The 13,657-nt window shown below is 30.5% G+C and overlaps 1 protein-coding gene across 1 annotated transcript in view; it reads right to left on the minus strand.

The window, feature by feature from the left end:
* Nucleotides 1–9,404, minus strand: part of LOC148309369 (uncharacterized) — a 210,693-nt gene extending 201,289 nt beyond the window's left edge. Inside the window, exon 1 of the mRNA XM_088260193.1 lies at nucleotides 9,155–9,404. Coding sequence (XP_088116319.1) covers nucleotides 9,155–9,351 — 197 coding nt within the window. The 5' untranslated portion in view covers nucleotides 9,352–9,404. The remainder of the gene's footprint in view (nucleotides 1–9,154) is intronic.
* Between the last annotated feature and the right edge of the window lie 4,253 nt (nucleotides 9,405–13,657).

Genomic DNA, 13,657 nt, shown 5'->3' on the forward strand with positions numbered 1-13,657 from the left:
AAATTTATTCAATAATTAATACATACATGATACATGTTTCTATAATTAATATGAACATGGAAATTTTAAGTAATATATCAGTATAGGGTGTTGAGTCCAAACAAAATTAAAGCTTTAAATATTGTACAATAGATATAATAAAAACTTTAACTTTATTTCTACTCAATCACATAATCAAATATTCATAAAAACGGACACCTTAAACATGCTGACAGAACGAATCAATAACAGGTGTGAAAATGTCCGACTTGTCAGAAAAAAAGTCCAAACATAAAATTATATACGTATATCTACCGTATTTTACGGACTATAAGACACACCTTAATTTTTAAACATTTTTTTTAAATAACACTTTTTTATCAGATTACAAAGCCAGACTAAAATAAATAGTTAAGAAAACAGAGCTGATATCCTTAAAATTAAAATAAAATAAAACATAATTAAAATCCCTGAAAATCGCCTTTGTTTCCTAGAAAACATCGCATTAAACAAAAGTGTGTTTTTGTGTACTACAAACGCATGTGTGGTTGTTGTGTGATGATTTAAAAAAATGTATGATTCCCACAACTATAATGTCTCCAGATATTCATAAAATATATGGCAATTTTTATGACTGGCGGAAATTTTAATTCAAACACTGGACATTTTTATATTGATTTCGATTATAAGACGCACCTGAGTTTTGGATGTAATTTTTTTAAAAGAAAAAAGGGTTTCTAATGAGGTATCTACTTTCGTAATCAACCATCAGATGCACTTATCCTCTCGTATCTCACCTTCGATGTCACAATGTTCAATGGAAATTTCTCGCAACATTTTAATCCATAGTCATTTCATCACTTAATAGAGCCTATGTTGTGTCAAGTCAGTTCAGCCACAGAAACGTAACCTCAACTAAATTAAATTTCTACGACGTACTATCGCTAACATACACAATCCAAGAGGAAAGCGGAAAATCTCTTATTATCAAATGATCAAATTTTATTTTAAATTAATTATCTTATTTTGATTGGAATGATGACATCATCGTAAAATGTCATAATTCAATTTCCGCATACTCGAAGATATCGATTTAAAAAATGTGGAGCTTGACGAATCGGACTGAATATCGATTTTCATTTCAACGATATTAATCTCAATCTTTTACCGTCATTCATACATAAAAAATGACAGTAATGACATTTTTACTGACGATATCAAATTGTAAAATCAAAACTGCATTTTATTTACTCGATAATTAATTAGCACTTCACTATCAACGATTTGACATGTAGATATTTCAAATATTGCTATAATAGCTATAATACTTCGCGAACAAATCAACCGACAGTAGATACACTTCATTATTGATTTTAAATATAACGAAATCCTTTCAAACTATTCCTCTACCTGTCATTCGAATTGGCTAATATGAGCTGTTTCTGTCATTTTTTCTTGTCTTATCTAATACCTGTCAATGCTCGATGGGCTGAGAATATAATTTTTTTTTCACTGAAAATTGTTCACAAATCGAAAAACTTGGTTTATTTTCAGAGTTAACTTTCTTTATGATAAAATAAAATCAAAACAAAGAAAAACCAATTTGCGGGATTTAAAATATAGTGGCACCATTTGAACAAATCAACCAAATTTTTAAACAATTTATAGGTGTTTCTTGAATGTTTTTCGCAGATACTTTGTGGCACATTTTAAATTCTAAAACATTCAAACATAACCTAACTACGAGTATTTAAATGTTTTAGAATTTAGTACATAAACCCTTATGATGACAAGGTTCTTGTCGAAGCCGGTTGGATAAAGTGTACCAATAAAAAGTGGTTAAAACAAAGTTAAAATGTATAGGTGCAACCATACATTCAAATGAATTTACCTACTTTTAAAGGTTTTATGAAACCATTTCAAATGCATAATAATATCAGCTTTCTTTTAAACCCTTGAAGTATTTATTCTATGAAAAATATATTAATAAACGAGAATTAGAAATTTCAGTACTTAGATCACTAAGTACTGAAATTTCTACAACAAATTATATAGGTTTCATTAAAATAATTGTTTATCATAGTGAAGATAAAACTAGCATTCATTAGAGACTATTTATATGTTAAATAAAGCGATTGAACAGAACTTTAGTTCATGGTAAATAATACTTCATAATCGCTGATATTGTAGAAAGCTGTTTATTGAGTTTATAAGTACGCTAACTAATGGTATGCCATCTAGTTTGTGAAGCTGATGGAGTTGTTTTATTCCAGACTCCTAGTAACCATCTTGTAAAACGAGACAAACATATAATATGCATCTCATGAAAGACTCGATCAAAGTATGTATGTATAATAACGAAATAAAATATTTGAATTTGTAATACAAAAAAAGAAAAAATACATATTAAAGTTAAAATCTAATCGTTCAAATTGCCACTAGATTTTACAAGAGAGGATTATACATATATTTTGGGAAGATGAATTCAACAGATACATACATATGTATATAAATATTAAAAAAATCATTAACACTTTTTTTGATTAATTATATATATTGGCAAACGCTTGCGAATTTAGTATTAACAAAAAGCAAAAATACAAATCAATACCGCTGGATATGAATTTTGGAAAATCAAACGCGTAGTAAATTAATAAATACAGCTCAAATTCGATTTTTACAAATTGCATTTGAATGGTTATTGGCAAATATGTATAACAGAAACATGTATATATATATATATATATATATATATATATATATATATATATATATATATATATATATATATATCTATATATTATTATTATATATAAATATTATTTTAGGTTTTAAAGCAAAAAATAATTATTAATCACTGATACCATAATAACAGAATAAATGTATTTTCAAAGTAAATAAGAAAAAGATATTTGAAACCGTCTTTTATATATTAGAAAAATTATTTTAATGATGAAAAAACACAATTAAAACAGTGAGTATTTTTTACGAAATAATTAGTAGTACTTACTGCACGTACATTATTACGTATTACGTACGTATTACATTATTCGAAAGCTGTATTGGTGGATGTTTGCGTGTGTGATATCGGGCTGAATGGGAAAATTAATTATAGTTAATTTAACTTCCTAGGACAAGCCTGGAATCTGTTTACCTGTGGCCATATTTAACCTTTAAGCGTTTAAACTAATATCACAGCCACGAGTAATATGTTTAAGCGTTAATTATTTCCGTAAATCACCCATGTGAAAATCTATTTAAATACATTTCAACAGCTTTATTGACAAAACATAAAAAAACCCATATTTATTTCGTCGTTGGTCTAAGTACCTCTATAGAAACATGTTTTCTCTGTAAATTAACACGTTTTTAATGCCATGGGAAGGTACTCACAAAAATAACATATCACATTTTTAATAGTATATCCTAACTTTTATCTCATCACTGAAACTTTCGCTCTAATAACAGGGTCAAATGTAAAATCTATCTAACCAATACGCCGCTTCCCCGCAGGGGTAGGCAGAGAGAATAGAACGCTATACCGCTCTGTCTTTGCAAACATTCTTCACCATTCATGCATCTCTTCATACATACCGGTCGATTATTTCAGAAATACATTCACATTCCTGGTAGATATTTTTATTTTCTTTATGTATGATATTACAAATGTTCCAATGGTGACATAACAAAAGAATGCAGGCTGAGATGAGCATTATCGATAAAATTAAGAAAGGTGTGATTGGTTGGCCACGTGTAACAAATGAGCGAGGAAAGAACAGCAAAATAAATTTACGAAGCGAATGTAGTTGGAAATGGGAGCAGATGATGACTTGAGGAAAACTTGGCATGATTAAGTATTTCAAATATAATAAGAAGTAATTAATACTCATGTAAGGGGTTTCAGTGATCGGCGGGTATGTATGAGGAGATACATGAATGTGGAATGGCAAAGATTGTTTGCAAAGACAAAAAGGTGTGGCGTTCTATTTTTTCTGCCTACCGCTACAGGAAGCGGCGTGATGGTTTACTAGTTTGATAATTTTATTTTCTTAAATGACAAGTGGGGCAGAACACAATTTTTTTACACATTCGAAGAAAATATTTTCTACTTTTAATTAGTACGCAGTGCATGTTACACAGTGTATAAAGCGAACACATATACAATACGATAACATGTATGTAAATGCCTAGAATTCACGCATTCCATTTTCATTTATTTTATTTTATTGTAAAACCTTTATACTGTAACTTGTTATTGTATGTTTTGTATGTAATGTATAAAATCTAGTTAATAAAAAAATTAAAAATTAATATATATTATATATATATATATATATATATATATATATATATATATATATATATATATATATATATATATATATATATATATATATGTATATATATATATATATATATATATATATATATATATATATATATATATATGTGTGTATATTGCATTAGCGTATAAGTATTTTGGCTCAACACAGGGTATGTATGCCTAAAGAGCCGTAATACACATATTTTTTAAAAATGTAAAAAAATGTGTAATTTTTTTTTAATCTTAAATTTTTAAAAAAAACTTGGCGCTGTTGAGACACCTACAGCATATCTTGATGGCCCAAAATGGCTGCAATCTACTCGAATACCTGTTGTTTTGCATCGATTATTTATTGTGCGAGGAAGTACATGGTACGAATAATACATTTTTGTTGAAAATAATAATTGCAAACGTGGAAAGGTATCGCTCGCAACTTGTTTTTAATTTCAAAATTAAATTTCAAACATCATTATAAGGGGATATTCGCTAACACAGAATTCAGTCACATGTCTGTTCACTCCCGATTTTTTGTGAAGAATGTATATTGGATATTCTTTTGTTTTTTAGAAAATATATATGGAAAAAATATTTGAAGACCGAGAAGAAAGCGCAACAATACGGCGGCTCCACTTTCCTGCCTTCAGACTCAGCCGATTGACGACGTTTTTCATTAATACATTTCTTTTAATTGTCTCTCATTATCATTTTCATATCATAATCCATACCTGTATAAGCGCCCTTGAGGTAGTTTTTTACGAAAATGGAGCTATATAAATCATCCAAAATTATTATTATTATATAAAAGGATACCTATTTTTTAACTCTTTACTTTTCAATGACACTTTTTTTTCAAAATCAAATAATTATTTTGAAGAAAAACTCAATTTTTCAATGCAAAATCGGTGTTTTAGCAAAAAAAAAATTGTAGACCAAAAAACAGATTTAAATCTTTGATGAACGTATCGTGACAATAAGTATCACCTGTCAGGGAAATAATGAATCATGTCGATACGTTCATTATTGTAGACCAAATACAGAACTTAATATGTTTTGTACTGGGCTCAAGTAACACATCAAAGTTCAAGTAGCCCCGTTCTACGGTACTTAAATTGTTACCTGGATTTAGGGAAAATTAAGTTGCGACTTGACGAATACTGGGCCTTAAGGTTTAAGGACTAAATAAGAAAAACGTTGAGTACAAGGTAAGTCGTGATTTTTTATTTTACTATTAATTAATTTGGCCTCATAAATTATGTACATCGCTTCGAGGATTGCACGCAAGTTATCCGATAAATTTATTGATATTTAGTACAATCTAAAGCTTACTTACTTTAGTACAATCTAAAGCTACCAAGAAAATTAGTAATAATTTTTACCACATTCTTACATACATACATACATACATATATACATATCCCATTGATTATTTTCAAATAAAACCTCTTCGGCGGCGATTCGATAATCGATGATTGGTCGAGAATTCGAGTGCAATTTCAAGGGTGCGTCACGTTTATTTGACACATTTCGTTACACGAGAGAGAAGAAAGATGTAACTTAGACAGAATGAGAAATAGAGTCACGGGAGTGGATCAAAAGAGAGTGACACATCAGATGTACACGTCAGACGCTATAAATTAACAGTGAGGTACCACGCATTTTTGACGTAATAAGTTTATCATGAAAATAAAATCTTGAAAAAATAATTAAACTATATATTTTCTTCAAAATACAAAAACAATACTTTCTTCCCTGTAGCGGGTATATATTAAGTTAAAAATATGCCTCTTTTGCTGAGATATAGTACATTTTCTGGGCATTCCGAAAACATTCTCAACTGAAAATTGACGATTTTTGATTTATGACGTTCTTGAAAGGAGTGAGCGATATGTTAAAACACATTTTCTTTATACTTTTTTTTGTAAAAGGCAGTAATGCCGTAAATAAATAAATAAATATATTATCCCCTCCCACCCTCTCTCTCTCTCTCTCTATCTCTCTCGCTGACAGCATGCTTCTTGACAGCTACTGTCACTTAACATCTTCAGTATTTTCAATTGCATTGATATTTCGTAGATTTATAATATTTTCATTGATTCACAAACATTGTGAAATTGGATATATTAGAAAGGGTTGTCCCTTATATAATACATATTATTTTAACAATAATATTTACTATAAAAACGGGAGAAATATCGAGATCTTCCAAGCGGAGAGTTTTAAAAATCAATTTGTCGAAAACGTACCATATAAACATTTTATAGAAGAGAATGCGGTCGAATTATCACCATAAAAACCATAAAGATTATATAGAAAAACCAGGAAACATCGTGTGGTAGCGAGATATTCAAGAAAATAATTATGTATATTTGAAGCGCTAACTTTGTAATTTTCTATTTTATAATTAAAATATAACTTTGTTTTAAAATCACTATGAGTATTTTATTATAACTTAATTATAATGTCTACCGGTTTCGACGCTAACCGTTAGCTTCGAAACCGGTAGACAATATAATTAAGTTATAATAAAATATTTATTGTGATTTAAAAAAAAAGTTTTATTTTAATTATAAAATAATAATGGTTACTTCATCGACAAGAGCGCAGCTCTTAAAAATATCATTGGTATATACATATTGTACTTTGAAAGCTGTCACTCCATTCCCGGATCTGATAAGGAAACCCCAGGCTTGCCGACAAACCACTTCTGCGAAGGTTTTTTTTAATGAACTGAGTAGCGAAAACCATAAGAAAATTCAATAATATTTTTTGGTAACTATAGCCTATAATAAACATCGTTTATTATTATTTATTTTTCAACCTTTAGTCATGCCTAATGGTGCATAGGGCACTTCATCGCATAGACAAATTGTTATCTTGATTATTAAGAACGAAGGCAAGAATATCAGTATTGAGTTTTAAGTACCGGTTCAGAGTAACATTTCAAACCCTTATCCACACCCCAATAGTGCTTAGGGCACTGCATTATATAAACACAGTGTTTCTTGATCGTTAACACACGAAGGAAAGGTGATCAGCCCTCCGCTTTAGGCACCAGTCCAGGGTAATATTGAGTAAATATTAGAGTGAAAAAGCCACTTATATTTATTTGACCCCCCCTGGGAATCGAACCCGGGACCTCCAGAATGGTAGCCGACCGTGCTGACCATTACAATACGGAGGCGGACAAAAAGAGTAATATTAAAAAGATTAATATCAGAGTAATATTACAATGGAAAATCACTTCTATTTATTTTGCCCCTCACTGTGAACAAGGGAATCCAGCATGGTACTCAAAAGCGTTTACATAATGGTAACTTAGTGGTAAATTTGTGGTAACGCGGTATTAATTTAGTGTTATCGTAGTGGTAAACTAGTGGTAACGTGACGGTAAACTTGAGGTAACATGGTGATAACCTAGTGGTAATGTGGAGGATATCTAGCTTCGGTGGTGGACACGTATTTCTATATTTCACAAAATATATTATCCATATTTACTTTTATAGTAAAACTCGAAATATTATAAATATAAAAATAATGCGTAACCATCTTCACACATTTTCCCAATTATGTATTTACTTTAGCAGCGACCGGGTTTAGTAGCTATAGATATCGTCGTCAATCTGATGGTTGTTTATTTATTTCTAATATTATGTATGTTAAACGCGGTTATAATAATAATATTTTGTTCATGGATTTAATATATCATACTTTTCGATAATTCTATGTACAATTTGTAGGTTTTAAAATGTAAATATTTTCTCTTGATGATATATGTAATGTGTATCTAATACAACATATAATATGCATATAACTGTTTTTTAAAACCGTATGAATATATTTAAGTTTTATACTGATATTTCGTGGTGGAACTACATTTTATATAATAAAACATTTAATATAATACAATATTTTCACTTTTATTTTAGTCGGTCGCTGATCAAATAAAATTAAAGTGAAACAGATGTATCATTTATATCGAGGTTATTTTATTATATATATATATATATATATATATATATATATATATATATATATATATATATGTCTATATATATATATATATAGATATATATATAAATATATATATATATATATATATATATATATATAAATATATATATATATATATATATATATATATATATATGTATATGTATATATATATATATATATATATATATATATATATATATATATATATATATATATATATATATATATATATATATATATATATATATATATATATATATATATATATATATATATATATATATATATATATATATATATATATATATATATATATATATATATATATATAAATATGAGTTTATGTAAATATGAAACTGGTCAAGTAAGAAGTATCATAAAATAGAAAAATCATATTTTCAGGTGTCTCTAAGTATGTAAAATAATTTCGGAAGGATTTTGTATATTTTAAAATAAAAGGATCTCTGCTAAAAAATAAACCATATTCATGACTATGGTATGTTGCTAATGTATGGTGGTTAAGGTGTTGGTAATTTATTAATGGTTTCGGCATTATCTTTGTGGTAAGACATGTTACAATGATTAAATAAAACAATTGTTTTAAACCACTTGAGTTTTATTAAAGACTACAAGTTTCAGAAGCTAAACTTCCATCATTCAGGTCTGAATAAAAACAGTTTTTATTCAGACCTGAATAATGGAGGTTTAACTTCTGAAACTAGTAGTCTTTAATAAAACTCAAGTGGTATAAAAACAAGTGTTTTATTTAATCATTGTAAGGTGTTGGTAGGCATTGTGCGGTATGGTGAGGGCGAAGTACAGGCGGTAAGTAGTAGACTACTAAGTACGGGCACATACCTGTTCCTCGCGGAGCCACCCCTAGCCGCGGCGGCCAGGGAGGAGCTTGCGTTGCGCGCGGCGGGGCGCGCCTGCGAGGCGGACGTGCGCGGCAGGCGGCCGCCGCCCGCGCCCGCGGCGCTGCCCGCGCCCAGCAGCAGCGCGGCGGCGGACAGCCACGCGGCGAGCCTGGACATCGACCGACCATCGACCCTCATGGCGACTTGTACTGGCACTGGGTATCTAGTCCTCTACTGGCTGGAGAGCATGGCGCGCGACGTGCACCGTGCGGCGGCTGGCAGTTGACTGCTGGAGGGCCCTACTTTCACCGCTCCGGAGAGCTCCACGCGCCGCCAATGTCATCCCCGCCAGTCCGCCGTTTTTTGCGGATAATTATTTTCCAATTCATTATACTCGCTTCCATTACCTGAGCCTCGCCACTCGTAATACATAACACCGTCATTTCTATTATTCTCCGGACGTACGACGTTCTGCGCTCACTTCCCTTTACGACTTCTTCTTCTTCCTGTCTGTTCCGTTATCCGTCCTTTGTGACGTGGACTGCCAGCTGTCGCGCCATCGCTTTAGAGGTCTTCCAGATGGTCTTCTTCCCGAATATGCTCACAGCCTCGGAGCAATTCGGGGCAATTTATTTTCATATTTAATTAATGTTTTACTTAGTAAATACCACTATTTCTTAACATCTACTGTGAAACGTGTTGAAAACCGCACCATGATGCGGAATGCATCGAATTTTTCATATCAATCCCTTTTTTTTCTTTTTTTTTATCTCCTAATGTTTTTTAATAGTTTTATAACATAAATGTGGAATTGTTTAATTGGCTTTTTTTTAGCGTAACTATTTTTTGTTACTGTAATGTAATGTTTATTATGGTTAATGTGACTATTGTTTATAAGATCATTTTTTTATATGTAAGCTGCGCAATTCCCGAATAAATAAAATAAAATAAAATAAATAAAATAAAAATAAAAACATTAATTAAAAATGGATAGATTTTACCACAAAGTGACTGCCGAATCAATTAATGCAACAATTTATTTTCTTCTAGAATCGTCATCGCTGTCCTGTCTATGTCTTTCGCACTACACATTTTCCCAATTTCCATATTCCTTATTAGATCTCTTAACGTGTTCCCGGTTATGAACCTCAGCATCCTCATTTCTGAAGTTCTTATATGAGATTTAGTTCTCGCTGTGTCTGCTCTGGTCTCTATCTATATGGCAGTCGGTCTTACACGTGTCATTTTTTATTATTTTTTTTATTTATTGGAAAACCAACAGAATATTTAATAAAAATAACATAATAAAATAACAAAAATTAAAAAAAAACATTCCAATTAGAGGTTTTCACTTAATCTAAAAATAAAAATAAACTATATAATAAACTCATGTACATAAAAGTATAACTATATAATAGATAACTATATAACTATAGTTAACAATATATTTAACTATATAGTTAACTATATAACTATAGTATAACTATATAACTATATAATAGGGAGGGTCCGATATCTTGCGGGAAACCCGCCTGGCACAGCGCGGGTGTAAACTGTGCACCTTCGAGTTAAGCTTAGACTATGATGTTCTCTGCGTTAATCTAACCATGATGTTTGTGTGAAAGCACTAAAATAAAGAATTGAATAAAAAAAAACATATAATAAACTTACATTAAATGTTTTAATCGAATAATAGAACTCTTCTTTATCAACTGGTCAATTTACCATATACTATATTCTCTTAAACGTATTAAAAGAAACATTATTGATGTCTATCTCATTTAGCATTACATTAAAACTGTATTTCATTAAGCAATTACTAGTCTTGTTTATATTAACTTTACCTTCAATATTCATGTGCTGCTTATTCTTCCAGATTTTTCTCTCAGGCACCCTGATATTGCAGCCGCTTTATTGACCTGTCTTAGAGCTCATCCTAGAGGCTGCTACTGCTACTGATGTCAACTCGCAGCTACTTGAACTCCATTACCTGCTCAGTCATTTAATTCTTCACAACTAGTTTTCTTCTTATGGGGTTTCTACTAATTGTAAGACTTGTTTTTCTGAATATGACGAACCTCCCAATCCTTCGCCGAGATGAACAAGACATCTTCCCGCTAGAATCTCGCTAAGAGAGCTCATCACCTTACGTTTAGTTGGGCTGTCGTTGTTGCAGTAACTCCAATTGCCCTATGACCTCATCTAGAAGGTGCCGAACAACTAGCTAGTTTTCATTAATTGATTCGTCTCTCACTTTATGGTAAAATCTATCTTTTTTTGATTAATGTTTTTCTAAGTAAATACTACTATTTCTTAAAATCTACAGTGTTTCGATGCATTCCGCATCATTTTCAAACACGGTGTATGAAAATGATGCGGAATGCATCGAAACACGTGTCACAGTAGATTTTAAGAAATAGTGATATTTACTAAGTAAAACATTATTTATTGATTCGGCATTAACTTTGTGGAATGACATGTTGATTTTTTTTAATTAAACACCTGAATATACCACTAAATAAGTTTTATTAATATATACGAGTAGTTTTATATTATCCACTGACACTTCGTGATGGAATTGCATTTTTAATTTATTATTAGATTAAAACCAATATTTTTAGCTTTTCCAGTTTTTTTTTTGACCAGAGACCGGGTTTCGTCGTTACCGACATCATCAGACTGGTGATGATGTCTGATGTCTGTCCGTCTGATGATGTCGGTAACGACGAAACCCGGTCGCTGGTCAAATAAAAAAAGTGGAAAAGCTAAAAACATTGGTTTTAATCTAAAAATAAATTATACGAGTAGTTTTGAAAACTTACAAATATTTTCATCTTCAGAAGATGGAAACATCTGTAAGTTTTCGAACTAGTTGTATATATAAATAAAACTCATTTATTCGTATATTCAAGTGTTTAATTTAAAAAACAAAAACAAAAGAAAGTAAAACATCAATTTTAAAAAATAGCTAGTTTTCAATTGGAGCATAAACATAACTTCCAAAAATTGATAAGTGTGATTGTAAAATAATACTCAAAGCTCCGACACAGACTCCCACCGAGGAAATAACAACTTTTGTCAGTCAAACAAGTATATACTAAAACAATCCCATGTACATTTAAGAATTACTCTTACATAACACAAAAAAGCACCTCCCCCGCAAAGCACACTAATCCCAATTAACACACTTTACTTTATTCGTAGGTACATAGAACTACAATATCCAAAGCACAGAAAACACCTCTTTTGGTCAAGAAAACTTTGATTATAAAGTTTTTTTTCTTAAAAAAAGTGATAGTTAAACATTATTGAGTTATATTTTCAATACAGAAAACCATACTCATAAATCATTCGGTATAATATAAATAATATTTAAAAATTCCACAATGTAAACGTACCAACGAAATATAATTTTAATATTTTGCTTAACGAATATTTAAGAATCCCGTTTCAAAATAATTTTTGCTTATAATGCGAAGAATTTGATTCAAAAGCTTTGACAACCTACACGGATTCTGCGGATTCTTGTAATTCCCTCTTTTACGAGTAAAATTCTTATAGAATTTTCTTTGTGATATACACCTTCAAAGGGAATGTGTATTGAATATCTACCAGATTCCTGTAAATGTGTAAATAAAGTTTTAACCAGATGTGCCAAACCTTTTTTTATGAGAGCAAGATTTGAAAAATATATTTTTCCAAAGAATTATATAATTCTAAATTTTATAATATCATATTATTATTTCTCTTCCCCTCCAAGCTACCGATTATAACCGGTCTTTCAGGCTATCTTCATTGCCGTCGTGTACAGACATTGGCCAGAGTCAAGCCATCCAGGCGTAATTCCTGACGAATGGCTTATTATAAAATATTCACTTAATTTTAAAAGATGTGATCATCAAATACAATCAAACATTTTCACGTTTGGTCGACGAAAGTTTGAGTATAATAGTTCGCAAAAAGCTTTAAAGCTCTAGAACCTACTCTAATTACTTATTATATCATTAAATAACGGAATTATTTAAAATAGAGCTATTGATAATCGGATGTTGGAGGTGCGTAGATACGAAATGGATCGTGTCGTTCGTCCATGGGATCCACGATTGCATGACTCATGGAAAACTAATAATTAAAAAATATTGTAAAATGTTCCCTCGGCACAGTGGGAAAACAATATTGTAAATTTATATGGTGATATAACTTATTTGAGTTTAAATAAATAATTTTCACCAGTACGGCCTTCGTTTTACATATGTATTTTTTACTCATCTTTATTTAATGTTACTATGGACTGATACCTAAAGCATTGAACTGCGTCAATAGCAGCGTTCTATACACCATATATTAATGATAAGAGGTAGAATAAGAAGTTTTTTTTTTTAAATGGTTCTGAGAGCTACGTTCTGTAAAAAAGGACGTGAAATTATGGCGACATGCTCGAAAAAAATGCCTAAATAAATATCTGTGTAGATTCTAGAAAAATGCCGGTACTAAAGCCAATAAC

This window comes from Brachycentrus maculatus, unplaced genomic scaffold (genome assembly GCF_059751285.1).
Source record: "Brachycentrus maculatus isolate JH-2025_06_01 unplaced genomic scaffold, ASM5975128v1 h1tg000126l, whole genome shotgun sequence".
In the NCBI taxonomy this organism is placed as follows: Eukaryota; Metazoa; Arthropoda; class Insecta; order Trichoptera; family Brachycentridae; genus Brachycentrus; species Brachycentrus maculatus.